At 42.4% G+C, this 26,211-nt stretch overlaps 1 protein-coding gene across 1 annotated transcript; it reads right to left on the bottom strand.

Annotated features, from left to right (window-relative positions):
- Positions 1–390: 390 nt before the first annotated feature.
- TNFRSF9 (TNF receptor superfamily member 9) lies at positions 391–23,749 on the bottom strand. The gene is made up of 8 exons (XM_045546236.1): positions 23,556–23,749; positions 13,118–13,239; positions 12,309–12,410; positions 11,783–11,920; positions 11,249–11,315; positions 9,425–9,552; positions 8,789–8,923; positions 391–1,322 (listed from the first exon to the last, which is right to left on the bottom strand). The coding sequence occupies exons 1-8, from the start codon at positions 23,615–23,617 to the stop codon at positions 1,234–1,236; spliced, it is 843 nt and encodes a 280-aa protein (XP_045402192.1). The 5' UTR covers positions 23,618–23,749; the 3' UTR covers positions 391–1,233.
- Positions 23,750–26,211: the final 2,462 nt, after the last annotated feature.

The raw sequence follows: 26,211 nt of genomic DNA, 5'->3' as shown, positions 1-26,211 counted from the left end.
TGCTCTGACCTTGACTCTATAAAGGGTCAGATATTAAATATTTTAGGCTTTGTGCCACAACTACTCAGCTCTTGCTGTCGTGCAAAGGCAGCCTCAGGCAGTATATAAATAAATGCTCGTGGCTATGTTCCCGCAGATCTTCACCTAAAGACTCTGACATTTGAGTTTCATATATTAACAATTTTATGTGCCATGAGATATTATTCTTCTTTTGATTTTTAAAAACCACTTAAAAATGCAAAAGCCGTTCTTAGCTCACAAGTCATACGAAGGCAGCCATGCCCAGTGGCTCGCACTGTAGTTCCAGCTACAGGAGGCGAAGGCAGGAGGATCACTTGAGCCCAAGAGCTCCAGGCTGCAGTGCACTATGATGGTGCCTGTGAATAGCCAGTGCGCTGCAGCCTGGGTGACAGAGCCAAACAGAGCCAGACCGTGTCTCTTAAAAAAAAAAAAAATAAGGCAGATGGCACCAGATTTGGCCGCGGGAGTTTGGTGGCCCCCCGCTCTAGCGCCATGGTTAGGCTATGAGCTCAGGCGTTCATTTTCTCATTGTTCGTCATACTTGCATACATATTTCATGTATTGGTTTGTGTATCAAATATTATGTAAAAAGTTAAATAAAAACAAAAAGGAACCTGGGGCTCAGGGCAGCAGGACAGAGGCAAGAGGTGTGAGGACGGAAGGGACCATGGGACATACAAAGGCGCTTGAACTCTTTCTGAAACTCTTCCTCAAGGTCTGAGATTTTTTTGCTCTTGACACCAAATTCAGGCTCTCTGATCACTGTCCCCCGACAGCGGAGGACGTCGTCATGTTAAATGATAGGACTGACGGGAAGTTTGGTTGGGGATATTTACTGCATCTTATGGCTTGTTGCCGTATGTCATTAGCACAAAAAAACCCTGCATTGGTTTGGATTATAATTGTAGCTGGACTCTTGGCCTGCGTGATTGAATTTAAACTATATCTGGATTGCAAAACACGAGCCCTGGCCCGTGAGACGGCATCTAGAAAATCCCCTGTCACCACTGCTCTGTCCCCATCTGCTTGCTCTGCTAAAAGCGGCACATTTTTAAAGGCCAATTCACTAGCATTTAGAAAAAACTTGTCAGGGGTAATCATGGGGATTATGGAGGACTGTGGTTTTTGTTTCTGAAACACGGGACACTGGGGTCGCCGGCATGTCCCCTCGCTTCTTTCCCAGAGAGTCCAGCCGCGCTTTGCACGTCCATGTCACAGTTCACACCCTCCCTCTTCTTCTTCCGGAAATCGGCAGCTGCAGGCGTCTTCCTCTTGGGCAGTCTGAACTGGTTTCATAAATGCTAAAAAATAATTTAAAAGATTGTTATATTATGTTGTCTGTTTTAATCATTTGACACTTATTTTTCCATGAATTGCCATTGCAGAACATCTCTAAGCAGCAAACATTCTCAACTTTAATTTTAACAAACGCATCCCCAGAGAGGTAATAGTAAGTATGAGTTATTCTAGGGATGATGTATGATTTTTTCCCTTTTACCAAATATTTTTAATGGTCTTTAAAAATGATTTTATTTATTGTCTACAATGGCTAAAAAAATGTCTTGAGGATGAATCACTATGGCATGAACGATTAGCCCTATCCCAAACTTAACTGCAGTTTCAGTCCAGCAGCACATATGTGAGTCCCGAGGGTTACTCAGACTAGACATTAGACAGTTTCTTTTGAATGAAATGCTGTGGCACCAAGGTTTTGAAGACATTCCCACTCCTTCCATCTATTCGCAAGCAAAGTACTGATTTGTGCACCAGTGTCCAGGTTTTCTCTTATATGTTAGTGCAAACTATTCGTGTTACTGCTGAGCAATTTTCAATCTCAGTATGTACCTCTTTACAGTCTGACAAAGCCAACAGGGCCACCCCAAATTCACATGCTTGTTACTGTAAAAAATAACCAAAACCAACAACCACACTATCCGCCAGAACTTATGAAAAACTGGCAAGAATTTCAGAAATACCAATGGGATTGTAAGACTAATTTAAAAATGGACAGGGGGAGAAGAGGAAGGTTTGTTCCAGAAGGAGCTATCTGAGAACACGTAAGGGCTTCTGTACAAGGACAGGGGAGGATCATCACTGGCTGAAACACTGGTTGTTTGTGTTTTCCAGGTCTGAGGAAAGGACAAGGTGCTTATAAATGCAGCTGAACAAGCGCTGGCCCCGAGATAGGTGACAGTGAAACAACTGCAGGTCATCCGCCGCAGACCCCTGTTCCCCAGGCTGTAACAGCAGCTTTGACTGGACGAGAGGCTGATTCCAGTAACTTTCTGCAGGTGAGAGACCACCGGCCACGGACGGCTGTGCACTTGAGGGCCTTCGTGTCCCTGCTTCACCCTTAGGGGTGTAAGTCCCAGTTTCGATACATTTAAACCTTAAGCATCCACTCCAAACGGAATATGGGTCATATGTGACATATTCAGTAGGCATGCCTTAGGGTCCCTTTCATGAATATTCATAACCTGTTGAATATGTACACTTGGCCTGCCTGGTCAGCATAAATTCCTGCCTTTTCCAGGCTGTCAGGGTGGCCAGCCTGCAGGTTGTCACCCTTTATAAGAGATAAACCTCTCCTTTTCTACCAAAAAAAAAAAAAAGGGAGATCTGCTTCTGGAAAGATGGAAATGTCATACTTTTCCACATTCCCCCTGAGTGCCACTGAAAACGCTGGACCTTGTACCTGAAACAAACATAAGGACGCTCTGCAGGTGGAGGGAGGCAGGCTGGCTACAGATCCTGGGACCCAGGGGACAACATGGTCATGAGTTCCCTGGCTTTTCTTCCTGCCTCATCTGCCCCAGACTGGGAAAGCGAGAAGCCAGCAGCCTAGTAATGCTAATGCCAATGAGCATGGACCCAAAAAAAGCCCCAAGAATAGCTTGTCCCTCTAGCTACAAGACCAGGAAAGGAGCAGTGTAGTAAGACTGAAAACTTTTAGATAATAATCACCCAACTCTAACAAAACAGCACAGAAAAAACTGTGGCCCCACCCCCAAGCCCACCAGGAAGGGCCAGACAGAGAGGCCAGAAAGACAGAGAGGCCAGACAGAGAGGCCTAGCGTCTACCCTGCCGGGCTGTATTAAGGCACACCTCCCCCACCCCGATAGAGTAAAGTCAGAGGGGCCCGGCAGGGAGTCAGGTCTTCGCCAGCAATAATGGGGCTGTTCTCCACTCCCACCCCTTCTCCATCAGTAGAGCCACGTGGGAGTCAGTGACAAAGTGCCCTTCCTCCTCCCGGCCACAGGGTATCAGCAGAGGCCTGGGGGAACCTGAGCTCCCAGGCATGCCCAGCAATAGCAAGGAGCCCCTCGCCCTCCAGCGGGTCTAGCGCAGAACCCCCACTTCCACCCCTGCCTGGGAGGAACAAGGTGCCGTCCTCCTCCCTCCACCAAAGCGGTGTCAGAGGAAGCCTGGGGAGACACAAGTTTTAAATCAGATCCAGCGTCTCATCACATAATACCTGAAATGTTTGAGCTGTAATAAGAAGGATCACTTGCTACACTAACAACCGGGAAAATCTCAATTTGAATGAGAAAAGACAGTCAGCAGATGCCGGCATCCAGAGGACACAGATTCGGAATCATCTGGAGAGGATTTTACAACAGCCAGTGTCAAAATGCTTCATCAGGCTCAAAGGGACACATTTGAAACAAATGAAAAAGACATAGAAAAGAAACAAGTGGCAATTTTAAAACTGAAAATTTACAAGAACGGAAATTTTAAAAATCAATGAATGGGCTTAACAGCAGGATGAAGAGGACAGAGGAAAGAATCATCGCCCAACTGGAACACCAGAGAGAGACTGGGAAACAATGGACTGAGCCTCAGGAACACGTGGGCTGTAACAAAAGATCTCCTTTTTGTGTCATCTGGAGTCCTAGAAGGAGAGGAGAGAGAGAATAGGGCTGAAAAAAAGTACAGACGCTCCTCAACGTATGATGTGGTTACGTCCCAGTAAACCCATAGTAAGTTGCAAGTATCATAAGTCAAAAATGCATTTAATACACCTAACCTGCCAAACATGATAGCTTAGCCTAGCCTACCTTAGACATGCTCAGAACACTTACATTAGTCCACAGTTGGGCAAAATCATCTAACACAAAGCCTATTTTATAATAAAGTGTTGAGGCCAGGCATGGTGGCTTATGCCTATAATCCTAGTACTTTGGGAGACTAAGGCTGGAGGATCGCTTGAGCCCAGGAGCTCAAGATCAGCCTGAGCAAGAGGGAGACCCTGTCTCTACAAAAAATATTAATTATCTGGGCATAATGCCATGTGCCTGTAGTCCCAGGTATTCAGGAGGCTGAAGTAGGAGGATCGCTTGAGCCCAGGAGTTTGAGGCTGCAGGTGAGCTATGATCATGCCACTGCACTCCAGCCTGGGTGACAGAGCAAGACCCTGTAGAAGAAGAAAAAGAAAGAAGGAGGAAGAAGAAGAAGAAGAGGAAGAAGAAAGTGATTACTCTATTACTCTCTAGCCAATTCCGAGATTTATTTTATAACTACAGTAATCAAGGCTGTGCAGTACTGGCAGAAGAATAAACACAGAGATCAGTGGAACAGAAGAGAGAAACCGGAAACCGCCCACCAGTGCAGCCGGCTGATTTTTGACAAAGGGAGCGTGAAGGAAGGATAATGCTTTCAACAGGTGATGCGGGAGCAATTGAACATCTATAGGCAACAACACAAAACAAAAAAACCCCAAAACCTTGACCTAAGCCTCTCACACCTTATACAAAATTTAACTAAAAATGAATCATAGATTTAAATGTGAAACACAAGACTGTAAAACTTTTAGAAGACAACACAGGGAAAAAAAAAATCTGAATCTTTGGGACCTAGGACTTGGTGAAGAGTTCTTAGACATCACTCCATAAATGAAAAAAATCAATACATTGGACTTCATCAAAACTAAAAACTTTTTCTCTGCGGAAGACCCTGTGAAGAAGATGAAAAAGCAAGCTACAGACTGGGGGGAGAATATTTATGAACCACATATCTGATAAAGGACTCGTATCTAGGAAATACGAAGAGCTCTCAGATCTCAACAGTAAAACAAACAAATAATACAATAAAAAAAGGCAAACAATATGAAGAAACACGTCTTTAAAGAAGATATAAAGATGGAAAATAAGCACATGAAAAAGTGTTCAATCATTAGGGAGATGCAATTTAAGGCCACAATGAGATAGCACCACACATCTTTTAGAACAACCTAAATAAAGAATCGTGGCCACCCAAACCCTGGCAAGGATGCAAAGAAACTGGTTTCTCATCAACTGCTGGTGAGAATGTAAAATGGTACGGTTCCTCTGGAACGCAGTTTGGCAGTCTCTTAAAAAACTATACAAGCATTTAGCATAGAACCCAGCGATGGCACTTCTGGGCATTTATTTTAATATATGAAAACTTATGTCTACACAAACCTGTACATGATTATCCATAGCAGTTTTATATGGAATAGCCAAAATTGGAAATAAACAAAATGTCTCTCAATAGGTGCATAGTAAAACAAACTGCAGCACAACCGCACAACCGTGCCATGGAATACCACGCAGCAAGAAAAAAGAATAAACGATTGAAACACACAACAACTTAGATGGATGTCAAAGGCATTATGCTGGTGACAAAAGCCAATCTTAAAAGGCGACACATGTGAAAGTTGTCAGAACCAAAACAGACAAATGAATGCCATGAAAGATGTTCTCATGCACGTCTGCCTGGTAACAAGAACTATCACAACTGCACAAAAACCACAATCTTGCACAAAGGCCACCATAACCTTACACAAAAAAACTACCTCTGCGAGGACGTGAGGACACCTGCTCAGCAGCTGCCTGTCCAACCTTGGATTGACACCGTCCTTGTTATTGATCTTTGTAGCCAATGATAATTGTTTCCAAATAACTTATGTAGCCCTCCTCATTTTTCCTTTAAAAACTCCTGTCTTCCTTTACCTCCCCGAACACGCCCAACAGATTCCCATCGCAATGCTGCTCCTGAACAAATATCATTTTTTCATTTAGGTTTGACACATATTGTATGATTCTACATACATACATATAAACACTCCAGAAACAACAGAAGTATAGAGATGGAAAACAGATTAGTGGTGCCAGGGGTTGGCGATGGTGGGAGAGGGAGTGGATGTGCCTAGAAAACAGTACATGAGGGAGACCTTGTGGTGATGGATAGTTCTGGATTTTGATTGTGCCGGTGGTTGCACAAATCTGCACGTGTGATAACGTGACATACAACTATACCTGCACAATGTGCCAATGTCAATTTCCTGGTTTTGATACTGTCCTATAAGACGTAACCTCAGGAGTGGCAGTTTTCTGCAGTGTCTTTGCAACCTCCTGTGAATCTATAATTATTTCAAAATAAAAAGTTCTTTGAATGACGTAAAAATGTTTAAAAAACCGATTACAGTTCCATTGAAACTCACTCATTACTCATAAATACTTTAGAAAAGCATTTTATAAAGAACTTTGTTGTAGTTTGGGCTGGGGATAGGCAAAAGAGTTCTTTAATAAGGATTAGGTGAGAGCTTAAAGGTTCAAATTAGAGGTGTAAACCTCAAAAAGAGAATGAAAGAGCAAACCACAGAATAGGAAAAGATATTTGCAGCACATGAGCAACAGACTAAAAAGTTCCTGTAAGTTAATAAGGAAAGAGCAGGCAGCCTTAAGAGAAAATGCTCAAAAGACTTGATCAGGCACTTCATGAAAGAGGAAATTCAAATGGCCATGACATGAAGAGGTGTCTAACCTCACTAGTAATCAGGGAAATGCAAATTAAAACCACAGCGAGATACTGCTCTCCACCCACCAGATACGTAAGAACAGTCTGGTGATACTAAGTGTTGGAAGCGACATGGAGCAAAAGGAACTCTCGCATAGCGCTGGGGAAGTGTACATGGAAAACAGACTGGTCCATCTATTAACACTAAGGACCAAGATACACATTCCTTATATCTCTGCAATTTTAGTCCTAGGATAAAAACCGAAAACAAAACAGAAACACATGCTTATGTGTACCAAAATCCATGGAGAAAGATACTCTGTCATTGTCTATAAGAGCTGCAAACTGGAAACAACTCCCGTGTCCATCGATATTAGAATGGATAAGCACGATGTTGTCATTCAGTAGGAGAGTCTGCAACAGTGGAAATCAGCAAAGGTGAACTCAACACAGGGAAGAATCTTAAGGATGCAACATTGAGTGTAAGAAGAGGCAGAGTGCATAGAGCAGGTTCCACTTGTGTGACGTTCGCAAACAGCCAGATAAAACTGGGTCATTAGGTAGCAAGACTATAAAAAGCAAGGAAGTGAACACTGTAAAAATCTAGATGTGGTTTAGCAGTCGCAGGGAGGGAGGGCTGTGATCTAAAATGGGTATGTTAAGGGTTTCCGGGGAGTAGATTACGGTCTATTTCTTGACCTGGGTAGGGTTCATTTGGGTGTTCATTTACAATTTGGTAAACTTTACATTTATGCATTTTTCTGTGTATTTCACAAGGTAAAAAAGTTTTATGCTGTATTAAAAAGAATCTTTAAATAAATTAGTGCAGTACATCTTTACATAAGACTTTACTAATGCTTTTTCCCCATATATCTCTTAACAACCTCCGAGTAGACACACATTGGTCTTACTATGGTGTTCTGGGTTAAAATTTTGCTCTGGAAAAGCTCCTCCTATATATGAATCCCTCCTGTGAAGCCTTATTAAGCCTGTTATAGCTCGTTCTGTCCCCACAAAGACAAAAAGCAGGCCGCCCTACATCTACACCTATCAGTGGCTTTTGCTGACTCCATGCCAGGCACTTGCCGGGTACCTTATAGAAATACTATCTTGCTTAATGAACTCATGAATGAAATTCCTTGTTGAAAGTTTTCATTTAATCCAACTGCTATTATGATAATTGATTTCATTAAAACCACTTCAAACTTTCTTCGTTCCCTATGCCTTCCTCAAGTGTGGGTCTACACTCTGGTTAAGGCCACTCACCAACCAGAGGAACATGCGGAAACGTTTGTTCCGACTCTTCAGCCAGTGTCCTGTATGCACATATTCACACTCACACTCACACGGACACTCACACTCACACATACACTCACATAGACACTCACACTCACACACTCACACATACACACACTCACACTCACACATACACTCATACTGTCACACTCACACACACTCACACATACACTCACACTCACACACACTCACACACACACTCACACTTACACTCACACACACACACAAACACACACTCTCACACACACACACTCACACTCACACACTCTCACACACACACACTCACATTCACACACACACTCACTCACACACTCTAATCCAAGGCTGCAGCATACTGGAGTTGTCGTTTTTCTGGAACCCCAGGGTGTGTTCTATACCACCGGCTTTCGCCACCTCAGCGCTGTGGACGTTGGGGGCCAGACCATTCTTTGCCGAGGGGCCGTCCTGTGCATTGAGGGGGTTTAGCAGCATCACTGGCCTGTACTCACTAGATGTCCCTTCCCCCCCACACCACGACAGAGTTGTGACCACCACAACTGTCTCCAGACATTGACAAATGTCCCCTCGGGGATGAAGCTGCCCCTGCTTGGTGATCACTGTGCTCTACTAACCTCATTTCTACAACTTAAAAAAAAAAAATCTCGTTCATTCTGCTGTAAAAAGCTCTGCCTTGAAAGAGGTCATATCTAATACGGTTAACATGAGTCTTACGTTGTTTGACTATATACAGCAGTTTCTTTCTGCCTCGTTTAACGACAGAGAAACGGAGCACGAGGAAGAACACCAGGGACAGCACCGCAGCCGACATCAGCGCGAGGAAGACAGTGATGATATGTGGAGTGTGTCCTTCAAAAAAGAGCAAAAGGAGAAATGCATGCAGAAACGTATTTACGCAAACACACTCATGTTCGGATTTACGTGGGTAAACTCCCAAGCATGAGGAGAATCACAGCTGTGGGCATCTCCAACCTGCTAACTTAGTAAACTTGGAAAACTTTAAAAAAAGAACTCAAAGTTAATTTTCCTAGAGGGCCACAAAAAGTAAGTGGTTTAGCCTTTCTAGCATATAGCAAATATGGGACTGTTTACTTGCCACTAATAAAGATGTGGTATCTGTTTGGGTGAAGTCCCAGCTTGCACTGCTTGCTGATCTGAATCTCAGACCAGAATAACAAATGCCTGAGCAGAAATTGAGGCATTGCAGCAGGCAGGGGAGCAGAAGGAAGGCCCGCCAGAGAGGCCTGTGGCAGGCAGAGATATGAGACACCACAATATTGGGGCGATTTAGATACAATTCAGAAGAACCATAATATATTCAGTTTGATTTAACAGCAACAAACCAGCTACCTGGCTCTCTCCCAGGGGCAGGCACGGTCGCGGAGGATGTAGCTGGAGAGAAGTCCGTCACGATCGGTCCACAGACCACATCACTCTCCTTCGTCCCATTCACGCGTACAGACTTTCCTGAAGAACAGCTTAGACAGTTCAATGAAAAGAGTTCAAAGAATTAATTTAGGTACAGAGGATCCCACTTTAAAACTTTGACATTTTTTTGCCCGTGAAGTAGCCTGGTGACACAGACATGTGGGTCTGTGTTGGCAGGTAACACAAAGATTTGAAAACCTCCCTCTTGACTATGTGGCTGCCTTCTGCTTTCCCCGGCTCCTTCCTGCTCCACGACAGCTTGGTTCAGGCTGCTCTGCCCGGTTAGGCTCTCACCCCCCAACTTCGTAATTGCATTTGGCCATCCCTAGCACATACAAAGGATAGGATAGGCTTAGGAGTCCCGGCGTTGGCATCAGACAAACCAGGGTTTGAGCCCTGGGTCTGCTGCTTTCCGGACGACCTTGGGCAAGTTAAGAAATCTCTCTAAGCCTCAGTTTTCCCATCTGCAAAATAAGGATTGTATATGCTCCCAGGACTGCTGCGAAGGGAGAAGGAATGAGTGTCAGTGACTCACTTTTGCATGGCCGACACACTCAACAAATGGCAGCTATCCACATTACCATCACCGTCCTCATCGTTGTGCCTTTCCTTTGCTCCTTTACTTCCCCATCCTCCAAAGCCCACCTGAAACCCACCTTTCCATGCAGACACACTTGGCTACTCTGAACAGTTTATGTTGAAAGACCTTAAAGAAAAACCTTTCCAATCTGTTACAAACCAATGCCACTTGTAAAATATAATAAAAATGTAAATGTAAAATAACAATAAAAATGATTTTCTAGTAATAAAATCAAATGGAAAAAAGACAAAGGCATATAAAATACGAGGCTCTGGGAGGCCAAGGCAGGAAGATCACTGAGGTCAGAAGTTCGAGACCAGCCTGAGCACCAGTGAAACCTCCCCTATCTCTACTAAAAAATTAGAAAAAAGTAACCAGGCATGGTGGCACATGTCTGTAGTCCCAGCTACTCCAGAGGCTAAGTAAGGCAGGAGGGTCGCTTGAACCCAGGAGTTTGAGGTTGCTGTGAGCTATGATGATGCCACTGCACTCTAGCTGGGGCAACAGAGCAAGACCCTGTCTCAAACAACAAAAAAAAAGAGGCTCAAATTTTTATTCTTAGAGCCAACAGACCACATTACTGTGCCAATTTGCCTTAAACGTTTCTACATGCTTCCTCTCCAACCATGCACTGCTGTTGTCGGGGACATATATCAAACCTCAAGTGGACCAGCACCTGAGGATAGTTTGAGGAGCTCTGGTCCCACAAGTCAACAGTCACATTCTCTCAGATACCACTTGTGGTGGCCTTGTGTGCCCAAGCACATGTTACAGTTTGGAGAGTAACAAGCAATCTTTAGCCGTGTTATGTCATTCTCAGGGCTGGCAATGAGCATAGAGACGGGCTGATCAGTGAGGAAAGGTAAGAGGCAGCGAAGAGATTAGAAGGAAGCCAAGAACAGAAGCCCCTCTGTGCAGACAGTGGCAGCGTCCCACCGGCAAGTCTGACCTAGATGCTCTGGGCATCACTTTGGGAGAAAATGCTCACTTTGCTTATTGAGTCCCTAGGACCTTGCAGTATTAGTATGTTACGTTCTGTCTACACTTGACAGTGTAAAAAGGTTTTAATCATAGCATTCCTCGTCTTTAAAAAAATTTAACCCAGATTCTTTATTTTGTAAGCAAAAGAAAATTAATGTTTCTTAGCAAAAGGAAATCATACATACTTTGTCCAGGGTCGACAGATGCCATGTTTCTGATCATTAAATGTCCCAAAGCAACAGTCTTTACAACCTTGCATAAAAATGATAGCAATAATAAAAAGGAAGCATTTTCATCATGTCTTAATTTTTCCTGTGATGAACGTTACAGTAAAGTCATTAACTTAATACAACCTGCACAAATTGTTCAACAATTCTTGAAACAAAGCCCTAAGATTGCTAGTTTTATTCTAATTGTACATAGAGTATAGTGTATATCTAAAATGTGTGAAAAGGCATGGTTCTGGAAATTAACAAATGCTCTGATTTCATATCACTTCCATTTGTGGAAAAATAATGGGAATATTATTTTATTAATTTTAAAATATTAATTACAATAAGATATTAATATATACATGACTCATTCGTTCATCACTTGTTACTTTAAGGTTCTATAAATGTATTAATATTGTTTCTTTACATTTAAAGTCTCAAAACCTAAGCTAATGACATATGTCTACATAATAAACATTGTACTAGATGGATGAAGAGCAAACCTACCCTCTTTTGTTAATTCTTGACCTTGTTTACAATCCTGTTCACACATGGTGCATGCTGCCCCCAGGCAGTGGAACCCTGAGATGCAGTCACACTCGGCATTGCTGATGCTGGAGCACGGCTTCTTGATCCTGAAAACACCTATAAAGTCCCCCCAACGTTTTATTATATTTGACCTCCAAATCCAGGAAGCAAATTTATGTTCTGCAATAAAAATCATGCTCACTCTACTTATGTTTCTCATGACTTCAGAGTATACAGTTTGCTTTTAAATCTCCATTAAGACATTTTTACATTTTGCTAATTGAAAACATCTCTCCACCAAATGAATGTTTTTTCTAATATTGAAAAAACCCAATCCACAAATAATTGCTATTATAATTAATTATTTTACTGGACCTGCCCATTGACAGAGGAGTCAGCATCTTTGATACTTGAGATTTTCAGCAGAGATCAATCAGTAAATAGGGAGTAAAAGCTTGTCTTCCCCAAAATCTTCTGGATGAAGAAAACATCTTTTAAATCATACCTTTACATTGTCTGCATATGTCACAGGTCCTTTGTCCACCTATGCTGGAGAAACTATTTAGAGGACAGGGAATGCAATTCTTGTTTTTCCCACAGAAAGTACCTAAGAAAGGCAGATAATAGCTGTACATGGTTGACAATGGACAATTGTCACCGAAAGCATTATGAAGTTTACATGAAAATTAGAGTATAAAACAATGATTTGTTTTCTAGACGCCACATTGTCTAGACAGACATTATTTTGATGGACTTTTAAAAATTTTTACATTTGCAAGATTGTCCTTTGTGTAATCACAGAACTGGAAAAAACAAAATACAGATATTGTAACAAATAAATCAACAGAAAGAAAATACTTTCCTTTGTCTATTAAGTAAAGTAGAACGATTCTCTTGATTGATCCAGGAGATCATAGATTGGATCCAGGGGGAGATCAATGTACTTCATTGCTACACTAAAATTTAATGTAGCGTCTGACTTTCCCCACTGTTAAGCCCTCCACCACCTGCTAACTCCCTCTCAGCACACAGCCTCACACGCAAAGCTACCATTTACCGAGGTCCTGCCATGTGCCATGCGCTGTTCTAAGCCCGTCCTATGATCCTCCCGGCCACCCTATGAGATGGGTTCTCCTATTATCCCCAGATGATAGTTGAGGCACAAGAGGTTAAATGACTTAGCTGCATCCACACAGCTTATATGTAACATCCAATGAATGTTTGTAAATGAATGAATGAAAGATTCATTCATTGACGAACTCAACCATGGTTTCAACAGAACAGGTCAAATGCACATGTTAATTGCATACTTACCAGCTGGACAGTTACCACAGAAATCCTGCATTGATCTTGTCCTTTCGAAATTCATGACCAACAGCACAGTTGCCACCATGTTGTAATAGCCATTTCCCATGATGAAATCTTGCATAGATATGCTACTAGGAAAACAGGTTCCAATAAAACTTTAATCAAGTTAGCTGGTCCCACAAATGTCACTCTGCAAAAGACAATTTCCAAGGAAGGGTGGTTTCTCCTTTCAGAACTGTCTGCATTTCAACCGTTACCTATACAATTCCACAAGACCATAACTTGTGGTTTTTCAGGAACAATTAATGATGGAATATTATGGAAAAGTAGCAAATTCATAGGAACTTCTATGACAAGACAAGTTTGACTAATCACACAGCTTCGTGCAGGTTTGCCAAAGCCTAAGAGTGCATTTTCCAACATGTTCTGCCAAAATGCAGAAATAACAACAGCAAGAACTTTTGGGGACTTTCATAGGTACTTCGCATTAGCATCCAGATTTCAATGATGCCAATTGTTTGCTGCCCCTGAGATAGGGTCCTATGAAGAGAATCTGTTGGTGTCATCAGACAGTTCAGTTGAAGGAGGTGATATCTCAGGATTCCTACTCCTCCTTTGACTAAACACCTAATGCTAACATGTTGGAAGATCTCTCTCCTCAATTCATTATCACATTATCTTAAACATAGACATATACTTGCCCACTTTAAGACCTGAAGCTTGTATAGTAAGAAAACTAAGCAGTAAAAATATCTTTTCAGGTCGGGTTCTTGATCTTTATTTAACGAGCTATTGAAGAGAAGTTGTTACAGATTAAAAGGGGAAAAAGTCCAGGCAACAAAGGTTCCATCCTCACCCTGCCAATCCCCCACCCACTGCCCCAAATGGACAAACCTTGAGCTCTCAGGCGCTGGCACACTTTCCACTCCTTGGTCTCCCAGGGTCTGCGCCCCTGGGCTCGCAGCAGGTCAAGCCCAGGAGGCGAGTGACTCAGCCGGGGGCGGGGCCTCGTGGGAAATCCCCGCCACAGCTCTGTGAGTGGCTCCTTTCACATTTGCTGGCCCCCAAATCCCATTGAGTACCTGTCCCTGCTTGACAATGGCACTTCAAACTGTTTCTTGGAAGCAGCTCCCTACTGTTAGCACATTCCTCAGACGACTTTGGGAAAAGGATTTAGTATGTCCTTAAAATACTGTATGTGAGATTTGAGGGAAGAAACTAACTTCTAAAGAAAGATCAGCATTTTTGCCACACGTTGTCCCCTAACTTCATAATGATAGTGAAGCTGTAGCTATGATTTCTTGAGCGCAGCCGATGTACCAGAAACCAGAGACACACTTCAGTGATCATGATCCTCGAAAGAACCCTAGAAGTTGGTCTTGCTACTGTCACTATTGGAGCAACACTATGCAAATGAGCAGACCGGGGCTGTGCGTCTAGTCAGATACCCAGCAGGCCAGGGAGCGGTGACCCCAGGACTGCCTGGCTCGTTGCTGTGGGAGAGACTGGAGAAGGACGGAGAAATGGGATGAAGTGGAGGCCAGAGGAGCAAAGCATTCACAGGGCGGGGGGCACTAGGAGGTAAAGCTGAGAACTAGGAGGGATTTTAGAAAACCATGATTTCAATTATTTAGAAAAAAAAAGAAAAAGAGGAAGTGGAGGAGGAAGAAGAGGAGGAGGAGGGCGGGAGAAGGAGGAAGAAAAGCACAGGATGAGGAGGGAAGGAGGAAGAGAAGGAAGAATGAGGAGGAGGAGGAGGAAGAAGGAGGAAGGGGAGCAGGGAGGAGAAGTTCTCTCCAGAGAGTCTAAGAAGAACCTGTCCAGCGTTGAGTGGCCAGACACCCTCAGGAAAACCACCAGGGAAACGCTGGCAGGGGGAAGGCATAATATCAAGAGTAGTTTTTACTAAAATAGATGGGTTTTCCATTATTATCCAAACAGAAAAGAATGACTTTTCCAAGGGAAAAACGGAGGCTTGGTTTCTAATTGATGGATGAAGGAAGACAAGGGAGCTGATATTTACTAAACACCTACCACGCAGCAAGCACTTTACATGCTCACCTGACTCCAATCACGGCGATATCCTCCTTAGAAATCCCCTGTTGCCCATAATAAAGCCTGGACTCTACAGTCCACTATTCAAGGAACTCCCAGATCTGACCCCAAGGTTGCTTTTTTTTAAAAAAATTAAGATACAGTTCACATAACATAAACTTCACCATTTTAAAGTATACAATTCAGTGGCTTTTAGTACATTCACTACACCATACAAACTACTGTCTGGAATTCCAGAGCATTTCCATCTGTCCAAAAAGAAATCCCATACCCGTTAGCAGTCATTCCCATTCTCCGTCCCACCAGCCCCTGGCGCCCACTAAAATTGCCTATTCTGGACATTTCACAAAAACACAATTATGAAACATGTCGTCTTCTATGACTGGCTCTTTCAATTAGCACAATGTTCAAGGTTTATTCATGTTGTAGTGTGTATCAGTACTTCATTCTTTGTCATGGCTGAATAACACTGCATTGTATGATATACCAAACTTTGTTCAGCCGTTCATTAGCAGACAGACATTGAGGTTGTTTCCACTTTTTGGCAGTTATGAATAATGCTGCTGGGAACATTCGTGTACAGATTTTTGTGTGGACGTATGTTTCCAGTTCTCTTGGGCGTATACCTAGGAGTGAAATTGCAGTAATTCTGTGTCACTTTTTGAGGAGCTGCCAGACTGTTTTCCACGGCAGCTGCACCATTTTATTAATACATTCCCACCAGCAGCCAATGAGGGTTTCAATTTTCCCCCATCCTTGCTAACACTTGTAATTTTTCCATTAAAAAAATTATACTCATTCCAGTAGGTGTTAAGTGGTATCTCATTGTGATTTTGATTTGCTACAGCCCATGCTTGGCTGTCAGAATGACTGCGATTGAACCTAGGCTCTCCCTTTTATGGTTGTGTAACTCTGGACAAACGTCTCAACCTCCCTCTCAGTTTTTTTCAACCACATCTTACAGGTAGAGAAACACCGTATATCATCCTCATTTAGTGAGGATTAAATGAAACAATAAACATGAAGCATTTAGCCCAGTGCTTGGCACATAGTTCTCAGAAAATAGTAACTGTTACTTTATCATCAGACTTACTGGTTTGAAATGTTCCTTCCCTGCTGCCCACACTGATCACCAGTAAAGCAGCCACAGGGCAAGTCACGATAGAAAAGGGGAGAAATGCACGAGCTGTCTACAAAATTTATTTCCAAATTCTGAGAGTCATCTGAGAGTCACTTTACCTACGATATTTTGGGGAACCCCTCCTCTCACTGTGGCAGAACTGGCTGGATGTGAAAATGTCATGCCATACGAGTGAGACTGCAGAGCACCTCTTAACACTGTCAAAGTCATCATCTAACCAGGTGACCACCTCATTTACATGTGGTCCTCTGTGTTTAACATTGCAGTGTGACATTTAACTGGACTGTATTTTCATTTAACTACGTGTTACTCACTAGTCTACGTTTTGGACATTCTGTGGGCAGAGAGATTACTCCCCTGAAATGACATATGTAGTTTCCTTCCCAGCATGGTAATTAGCTCACTGTCTGAAGCTTTTATGCCAGTAACATAAAAGTCTTTCATGAGCCAAAAGATTCTCCAGATTAGTTTTGTCAGCCTGCAGTTAAATTATTCTACTGAAGGCTACACTCTCTTTAGGTGCTTAAAGAATTCATGTTACTGCATTTTTGTGTTATAAAATCATCATGGTAAGCTAAGGCAAATTAAATAGTTGACCAGATATACAGACTATCTAAGCTAGCAAAAGGTGTAACACTCTTTTAGTATGATTTTCACTTGCTTTAAAATATATATCACACTACTTTATCCATTTTAGCTCTCTAATATTTCAAATGCAACAAAAAATTTATCTCTTCTGTAAAATCTTCCCAAATCAAATCAGAAATGACCCTAGCAAAACATTGGCACTTTAACAGTATTAATAACATTTGTTTTGTTACATTCTAAACATCTCCTTCGAAGCCAAGGAATGGTATTTATTTTGACTGACTACAGGTCTAATATTGAATATCTCAAGTGAGTGTACTTTGAGGCTGAATAGCATGAAAGCTCAACTACTCTAAACAACATAAAGAAGATATTTGCAAAGACAAAGACAAACAGCCCCTAAAAATAAGCTTCATGGCCAGGCATGTTGGCTCATGTCCGTCATCCCAGCCTTCTGGGAGGCTGAAGCAGGAGGATCACTTGAGGCCAGAGTGTGAGACCAGCCCAGGCAACATAGCGAGACACTGTCTCTGAAACAAAAAAGTAAGCTTCCTATAAAATATGCTCCTGTCCTCCCAGGGCACATCTTAAAGGCAATCTAATCCATGGAATATTCACTATTTGTGCTTGTCACCCTCCTGAAAGATAAAGTCTTTCAAGATTCAGTGTCCCCAGCCCCTATCCCAAGCACCCATTGGTCAAGGTAGCAGTCACTCACTATTAGGCATACATGGTGCTTGTAGTGTCAGTGGGAATTCTGAGGCTTGAGAAGGAGTAAATTAAAAAGAAGTTGTAAAAGGGAAAATGAGTAGGAAATCAGAGAAGAGGAAGGAGGTAGAGTAGGGAGAGAGAAGGACGTACATATTGTTAGGAAAGGTAGAATGTTTACAGTCATCGAATTTGCTCAGTTTTCCTCCCTGTTCTGCCCTGTCTCTACGTGGTATCCACTTACACGTCAACCACTCCTATATATTTACCTCCAACTTCAGACCTCCCCCCGCCACCGTGCAGTACCCAGGACAAGAGTACAAGTGGAGGCCCACATACCATATGTCCAAATATTTAGAAGTTACACATCAAGCTAAACACGCTAAGTAAAATATGTTTTATCTGGCGCAGGACCCCACAAATCACAAATACACACGCACACACACACAACTAACACGCGGGTGCATCTGTGTCTGGGGATCTGGCGAACGGTGCTGGCACAGGGGACACGTGACTGTAAACCTCGGTTCCATCTGCTCTCAGGACTCACACCGTCAGGCTCTTGCAAACACTTCTCCACATCTCCAGATCTGTGTCCTTGAAACTCTGGGTGACAGTGTCCCTGAGCTGCGAGGGCTACGGGCTGTGCTGCTGCCCCCAAGGAGGGGAGGGAGGGTGTGAGCCACAGGAGTACCAGGGCAGGGGCAAGGCAAGTCAATTTGTCAAATCTTTCTCAGATACTGAGGGTGGAACAGGGTCTTACATATCTGTTATTATGCAAGAATGTTACAGAAAGTATAATTTCCCAGAAGTACCAACTATCCACCTTTTTGATCCTATTTATGTTCCAGTTTGTGGCTCTGGGAGTCCTTGTAAATTAGCATGGAATTCACAAGAGCTGCACACAAAGTCTGAGGAACCCTTTGTAATATTAAACAATTCATATTCCTCCTGATATGCATATATGTGACATGTAATATAAGAACTGCAAGATTGATTCTTTCCTAGAATCACCCAGAAGGACCCTGAACCCCAGAATTGCAAACAATTTTAATTTTTATAAAAATATTTAATACACTTTAAATTTCAAAAAATAAAACATCTTAGATTATTTAACATAATGAACAATTTTTAATATTATCCATAATTTATATTTTAATTCTAATAAATAATTTTAAAACTTTTAAAGAAATAACTTTTTAAAAATGAACATGAAAAATAATTTTTAAAGTTTTACATAGATTCATGTTTTACATTAAATACATACAAATTCTGCATAGTTTCGGTATATTTCTTTGTCCTTTAAGTCATTACTGTCAAAACACAAATTACGTGAAATTCTCTTTTATAACAAATGAAATGAAAGGAAGCAAAATAAATCTTATGGAGCAAATATACAATAATTTATGAATTATGAGTATCTTTACCATCCATTCAAACATTGCCAGACTATCAAAGAACTACATATCTGCAATAATAATTAAACTTAGTCATCTTTGAAATTTTGCCAATTTGTCACATAAAAATGATAATTTATTTTATTTTGAAGACCTCTCTGTTAAAGTAGGAAAATAGAACATATTCTTCTTTAGCTTGATTTTCCACTTGTAAATATTTAGACATATGTGGGCTCCATTCCTACACTGTCTCCAGGCCCCAGAAGTGTTAAAGACAGTGTTGAAAGGCACACAGAAACCTTTATTCAACGAATGAATGAATGCATGCGCGAGTCTGCTCACCCTAGTCCCGTAGTCTGCCTACTTCTTCTTCATGACCTCACCTGCTTCCTCGGGAAATCATTCCAGAGTGTGCACCCCGAGCTGAGCTGTGCAGTTTTCCTTTCGCGGGTCTTACATAAACTGCCTTTCCAACTGTGGCTAACATTGACTGAGGGCTTACTACACACAAGACACTGTTCTATGTGTGTACACAAGTTCCCGCAATTATACCTTACAACAGCCTTTGCCCCTATTTCATAGGAGAGGAAACTAGGGCACAGAGAAGCCAGGTGGCCTACCCAGTGTCCCCTGGCTGGTGAGGAGCTGAGAAAGGGTTCGAATACAGCCATCTTGCTCCAGAGTCCACCCTCTTGCCCAGGACTCTTAAACCTGTCTGTGCCCAAGACACACAACTATGGACCTGGTGCTTGCTGACTCTTCTCAAATTAGTATTATTAAATTCCTAAAACATAATACAAAAGACTACAAAGAAAACTAATTGCACTGAAATATACCTATCAAATATTTTAAAAAACAATTTGTGATGAAGTCATATATGGACTTCCTCATAACACACACCTGTCATAATTTCAAATTAATCATCAATGTGAACGGTATTTGGGATATCTGTAAGAACTGTAACGTGAAATGAAGATAACTTTGATTTCTATTGGTGCAAAGCCATGGGTACTGTTCCTTCAGCTATGCTCGGTGAATTTTTGTATTCAAAATGGAAGGAAATGCTAGATTTCCATTAAAGGTTAGTGAAGATAAAGACGGATTTTCCCATCTAACTTCATAGACTCCCTGAATTTTATCTGTGCCCTCTTGGGCATTTGCAGACCCCAGTGTCACAGCCCCCTGTACAAAGACTCTTTGTTGTCATTCACGCACCTAAGTAGTTTTAGCTCTGGGAACTTGCTCTTACTTCAGGAAGAGCTATTTTCACTTTATTACTTCAGATCCTATCACTATCTTAAGGCATGAACTCTACACCATTTCTACCCCTCACTGTCCTCATCAAGATGGCATGTTTATGATGTGTCATTTTCTGTGGTCCACTGCTCTGATCCCTTCATCACTGAATTTAAACAGATTGTGATTATTGATGAATAAATGTTTTCTAATACTTAACAGCTAATAATTATGGGTGGCTTCCTGCATTGTAGATGTTACACTATAGCTAAACACTTTAAATATTTTATTTAGCCTTCTATCAACTCTATGAGGTAAGAACTGTTGTTACTATTCTAATGCTAAAGACACAGAAGCTGAGGGAGTTGACTAACCGAGCCGGGATTAATGGCAGCATTTGAGTGTTGACTCCAGGCCAATGTTCTAGCTTTACCTAGATTAATTCATTTAATCCTGATAAAACCTTTTGAAGTACATAGGTTCTGTTACCCGTTACAAAGATGGGGAACCTGAGGCATGAGGGATAACTAGTTCGTTCGGGGTAAATTAGTTAGCATGGGGGAGACCTGGGCTTAAACCCAGACAGGCTGGCGTCAGAGAGAACACACACTCCCACCATGTCATACTGCCACATTTAAGGAAAGGGGAGGCCAGGGAGGGAACCCAGGTCTCATTCCAAAGCTACCTTAACATTTGGCCAACAGGTCTGACTAACGCAGGAAGGAGCTACTCGTAATGGTTCATTCCTGTGAATGAATAAAAACGTGTTGACTCAGCAACCACGAGTGAGACTGTCGATTCAGTGGTTTGAGAGCTGAGCTGGAAACCACATCAGAGCTTATCTACGTGAATGACTACCAAGAAACTGATGGTCAATCTAAACTTTGAGAAACGTGATGAAGAGCAGAACTGGTAACCTCACAGTCTCCCCTTTTGGAGGGAGCTAGAATAACTGAACAAAAAAGTACATAGTCACAAATGATTAAGTAAACATGTGCTCTGTATTTTTAAATTCAAGCAGGTGGACCTCAATTTTAAATTCTGATGGAGAGAGAGAGTTGCCATATGCCACTAAGGGGCTGCAAGAGACAACTGTGATCAAACGACTGTCACCCTGAGGCAATGTAACCCTGAAGTATCATGACTTTGTGCTGAGGGCCAGCTTCTGGCTGTGGGTACAGGCTCCCCATCCCCAGCATTCACCTTAGGGCTTGGGAAGGAAAGTATTGTTAAAATTAATAAATAAACAAATTTATCTCAATATTTATCAACTAACATTCAAGTATTCTTTCCTCCAAATAAAAAGACAACATTAGGAGATGGACTTTGTTTCCTTCTGAACTTTTTAATGGTGATCAGGATTATCTACCAAATAATTCCACTCACAAGTCATTCTAGTTCTTCCTCCAGACTCTGTCTCCTGTTCTTCTGGATTTCCATTATAATGGGAGATCACTGCATAAACCATTGGTTTTCATGAAGATTTTTTGTTGTTGTTGTTAAATTTTAACGCACTACATAAAAATTCCAATGTACCTGTAAGTTGTAAACACTTTTACAGGGTCTGTTACACTCAACCTCAAGAAATTTCCAAGTTTCATTATTACTATCATTATTGTTTATCCCTTATCGATTCAATGAATTTATTGGATATCTAATGCACATCTGTACATCATCTGAACCCTGTTAAAATCTCCTATTTTGCATCCTATCACTCTCCTCTGGCCTGACTTCCTTGCTGCTCTTCAATATGCCAAACACATTCCTGATTCAGGCCCTTTACTTTGTTGTTCTCTCATCTAAAATGCTCTTCCTCAAAAATAAAATACTCTTCCTCCTCTATTTATATGACTTGCTTATCTTATTCAGGTTTCCTTCTCAGAAAAAAGCAAGCATCCCTTGACCACTCTCTAAAGGAGAACACCCCATGAACATTATTCTCTATCTCTTTGCACTTCTTTACTTTCCTTCACAGCACATATTACCACCTGGCACAATCATTAATTTGTGCATTTGTTGTCTGTCTCTCCCCACTGAACATAAGCTCCACAACAGCGGATATCGTTTGTTCACTGCTGTATCCCTGACACCCTGAGCAGTGCCGAGAGCACATGACAAAAGCTCAGCAGTAAATACTTCTGGAATGAGTTTTACTGTCTTGTGAGGCATACATGGATAAGACACCATCCCAACAGCTTTCCCAGCCTTGAGAGGAAGGAGGAAGTTACAGAAATAGCTAAGATAAGGCCACACAGCCTTATAGATTCTATAATGGGAGGGCAAAATGCTGTGGGAATAGAGAAAGTTTCCTGGAGGGATTGGCACTGTAAGTGGGTTTTGGAGGATGGATAATATTAATACATTGAAAGGCTGATTAGAAGCAGAGGGCATTCCAGGAAGAGGGAACTGCTTATGCCAAAGCATGAAGGAAGCAAAGCCCAGGGTATATTCTAGGAACAGAGAAGCTGAGTTACGGAGTAGTAAGAGGTAAGAATATGGAAGATGAGGAATCATATTCAGGATTTGCCCTTTTAATCCCCTACATAGAAGTCACTCCGCAAGTCAGCAGATCCACAGAACTACAGACATGGAAAAGGTCACCAAAATCTGGTTGTCACCCTGGGTGTACCCACTGCTTAACAATCTCCAGAGCAGGTGGATTTCAAGATAAGGAAGGGGACTCTAGGATATAGTACAGAGCAGGGGCAAGGAGTCAGCCAGGAAAGTTTTGCCAGATTGAAGTGAGTACTGCTGGGTGGAATACAGATAACTTTGCCCATTGAGAGAAATGTTGGCCTGGCTCCTGGATCTATGTCTCCAAAATATTGGAATCTGATAACATGGAAGCAGAATTAAAGAACCACAATAGAAAAAAATAATAAGGGGCTCAACATTTCAATTCCTTTGAGTTTGGTGTTTTACATAAGATCTCACTAGGTCCTCACCAACCTCTGGGCAGGCATTATTATCCACATTTTACAAATCAAAAGTACTTTAAAAGCTTTTTGGTAACCCATGATTGAAACTCTAAATAATCGAATCTTACTCTCACTTCTAGAAATAAGACGCCACGTAGGGCATGGCAGTAAGCGTTTTCCGCAAACCCGAGACAGAAACAAAAACAAAGACCGTTGCCCAAGCCACAAGCGTTGCTTCCCTACTGGGCTTTGCAGATTGTCCAATGCGCCACCAACGATGTGATAAACACATCGCTTCGGAGACTGGATTCGATTCCTCAAGACATCAAAGACTTGGGGACTGGGAACAAGTTAAATGTCGTTCTTTGGCGAGCCCATTCGCTGCGGTCATCAGGACGAACCTGGACCAGCAGGTGCCCAGGGGGCGATCTTCCCCCTCGCACTCAGCAGGCCGCGCCCCCATCACCCCCGCGGAAGTCGGCGGGGCAGCTGAGACACACGGGTTCCAGGACGGCGGGGACACACTCGTGACGCTCAAAAGGAAGTGACCTTTCGGGGCAGTTTCCCCCAGGCCGAGCCCAGCAGCAGCAGCGCACCTGCCTGGGGCCACGCACAAGCGGCTGGGAACGCACGCACGCCCTGCCCACTGCAGGCCGGCTCGGCCAATCCCGGGCGTCGCCGGGACTGCGCGCCGCGGCCGGCGGAAGTGGGCCTGACGTCACTGCGGGTCAGCCGGCCCATTTCCGGCGCCCAGCAGGCCGTGGGAGTTGTGCTCGGTGGCCCCCGCTGGGGGGCTTTTCACACTGGTGGGAGCAGAGGCGAAGACGTTCCCGGGGCCCCTCACAGACCTCGGTGTCAGAATTTCCCCCCTTGCGCCAGCGCTGCCTCAAATGTCAGGGCTCGCCCACTCTCCCCTGTTCTCGCCGACCTAACCTTTTGGGGGCTCGGGAGGGGAAATTCGCCGTTTCTCCTGGACCTCTTTAGAGCAAGCCCTCAACCTAGCCTTTACTGGATGTTGAAAAATACATTTTAGTGTCCCAAAGACCTTTCTTATGCCCAATAACTGCAGTTTAAATTTCTCTTCAGTGAAGCTGGAAAGGTGAAAATAATATCCACTGCACATGAAATTTTACATTTCACTATTTTTTGTCTGGTGAAATGACTTTGATATGTGAAATAAGTTTAAAATAGGGATAAGAAATACTATTGGCAACTATAGTGTTATACAATTATAAAGTATTAATCTATAGCGATAATCAAAAAAAGCTGTCAACATGGGGTGAAGTCAGGATAATGCTTGGTCAGCAAGTAGTTATCAAGCACTTGCTGTATGCCAGGAACTATAATAGATGCTGGGGATTCAGCAGTGACCAAGACCACGGTCACCTCATGGAGTTCATAGGACTAGGGGGTAGGCAAGACAGTAAGTAAACCAAACACAAGAAAATGCTAAGACGAGAAGGGCTATCAGTGAAATAAAAGGATATTAGAGAATGATTTGTTAGAGTGTTTACTTAGCAAGATGAAATGCCAAATGTAACAGCTACCCATGGAAAAATAATAAGTAATCTGGAAGTAGTTTCTTTGCTATTGTGATCAGGATAATTAGGGGAGGAGTCGTGTTTCAGAACCAGGCTCAGAACTCCGTGGGCGGCTGTTGCTAACATTGCCAACGCCATTTCTCCATTATTGGCTTGTGAGCTCGACAGGGCAGAACAATGTATCTTCATTAAATGTTGCAAGAAACCAAGCTCCTCGAAAACAGGGAAGAGTTTTTAGTTGTAATTCTCAAAATACATAAAGACTTATCAAATGTTGAGTTTAAGAGGTAGTGGATGATACGAGGTTATTCTGCCAGGAATAGGGGACTGAATGAGGAAGTCTTCACTGCCAGTACCATTGCAATATTTTTTGGTAAATGGTTTAATTTTTTTGCTTTGTTCTATAAATGTGTGATGAGAAATATGCATGAACTGTAAAAAGAGTGTCGTGAGGGTTACTGACTTATTATTAAGTAATACTGACAAGAGTATATATGGTGGGTAGAGTGTGAAATTTGGCATTAGAATATCTGAATTTGACCAAGACTGCAGGACCTTTTACAGTCATTTCACCCTTCTGGACCTCAATGTTCACATCTGCGGAATGAAAATTATGATAATACTTGCTAGGAAGTCCATATATAATGTCTAAAGACAATAAATGAGAAAGAAAATATTACCATACTGCTTAAAAATACTGAGATAATTACCAGAAGAAATAATTTAAAGAGTTGACAATATTTACTTCTAAAGAGCAGGGCTGAGGGGTATGAAGGACTGAGTCAAGGCTGCTGCTGCGTCAGTTAGCTACTGCTATGTAGCAAAACCTGACTGCTACAGTCTGCCATTTGGCTGTGGTGATTGCTTCAGGTTGTTAGTTGTGCAGGTTGGCCGGGGCAGCTCTGTTCCACATGCACTCATTCTGAAACCCAGGTGGAGAGGACGACAGCACTTCTCTGGGTGAAAGTTCTTTCTATGGCAATTCAAAAGCTCAAGAGCACAGGCCTAATCATCAGGTCAGTAGTTTTTAAGGCTTTGATCAGTCATCTGTTAACATTCCACTGGCCCAACCAAGGCCAAACCCAAAATCAAGGGACAGGAAGTACACTCCACCCATGCTGGTGGAAGGTGAAAGACTATTTCTGAAAAATAATCCAATCTACCATGAGTGATATTTGCGTTTTAAAGAAACTGTATGCAATGTATTAGTTGGATAAAAATACCCATTTCAGAGCTTGATGGTAATGCAGGTATCTCAGGAGTGTGAACTCTGGTTCATTCTCTCTCTCATTGTTGAACCATCTATTTTGCCATTCTTACTCTGTCACGGCTGTCCCATGCTGTAGACCACCAGCACAGTTGTCTCCACTTAAAAGTTTACTACAGGAACTGGAGCAAAACAGCATGCCTTCTTTTGGTTTTCCTTCCATCTACCTAAATCCCTCTGTGAATCTGCAAGCACACATCTGACCACTTGCCTCCTCTGTCACTCCTATTTTCCACACTCCTACAAAGC

Source organism: Lemur catta, chromosome 3 (genome assembly GCF_020740605.2).
Source record: "Lemur catta isolate mLemCat1 chromosome 3, mLemCat1.pri, whole genome shotgun sequence".
Taxonomy (NCBI): domain Eukaryota; kingdom Metazoa; phylum Chordata; class Mammalia; order Primates; family Lemuridae; genus Lemur; species Lemur catta.
Note: the sequence above shows the minus strand (reverse complement) of the source record. Positions and strands in the feature narration are given on the sequence as shown.

What these genes read in the sequence shown, in the direction of transcription:
- TNFRSF9 (XM_045546236.1), bottom strand. Translation starts at nt 23,617, where the DNA reads ATGGGGGCGCGGCCTGCTGAGTGCGAGGGGGAAGATCGCCCCCTGGGC. An exon ending in CTGGGCACCTGCTGGTCCAG is followed by an intron (nt 13,240 to 23,555) that starts GTTCGTCCTGAT and finishes TTTTCCTAGTAG; the next exon opens with CATATCTATGCAAGATTTCA. An exon ending in TGCCCCTGGGAGAGAGCCAG is followed by an intron (nt 8,924 to 9,424) that starts GTAGCTGGTTTG and finishes TCTTTTTTGAAG; the next exon opens with GACACACTCCACATATCATC.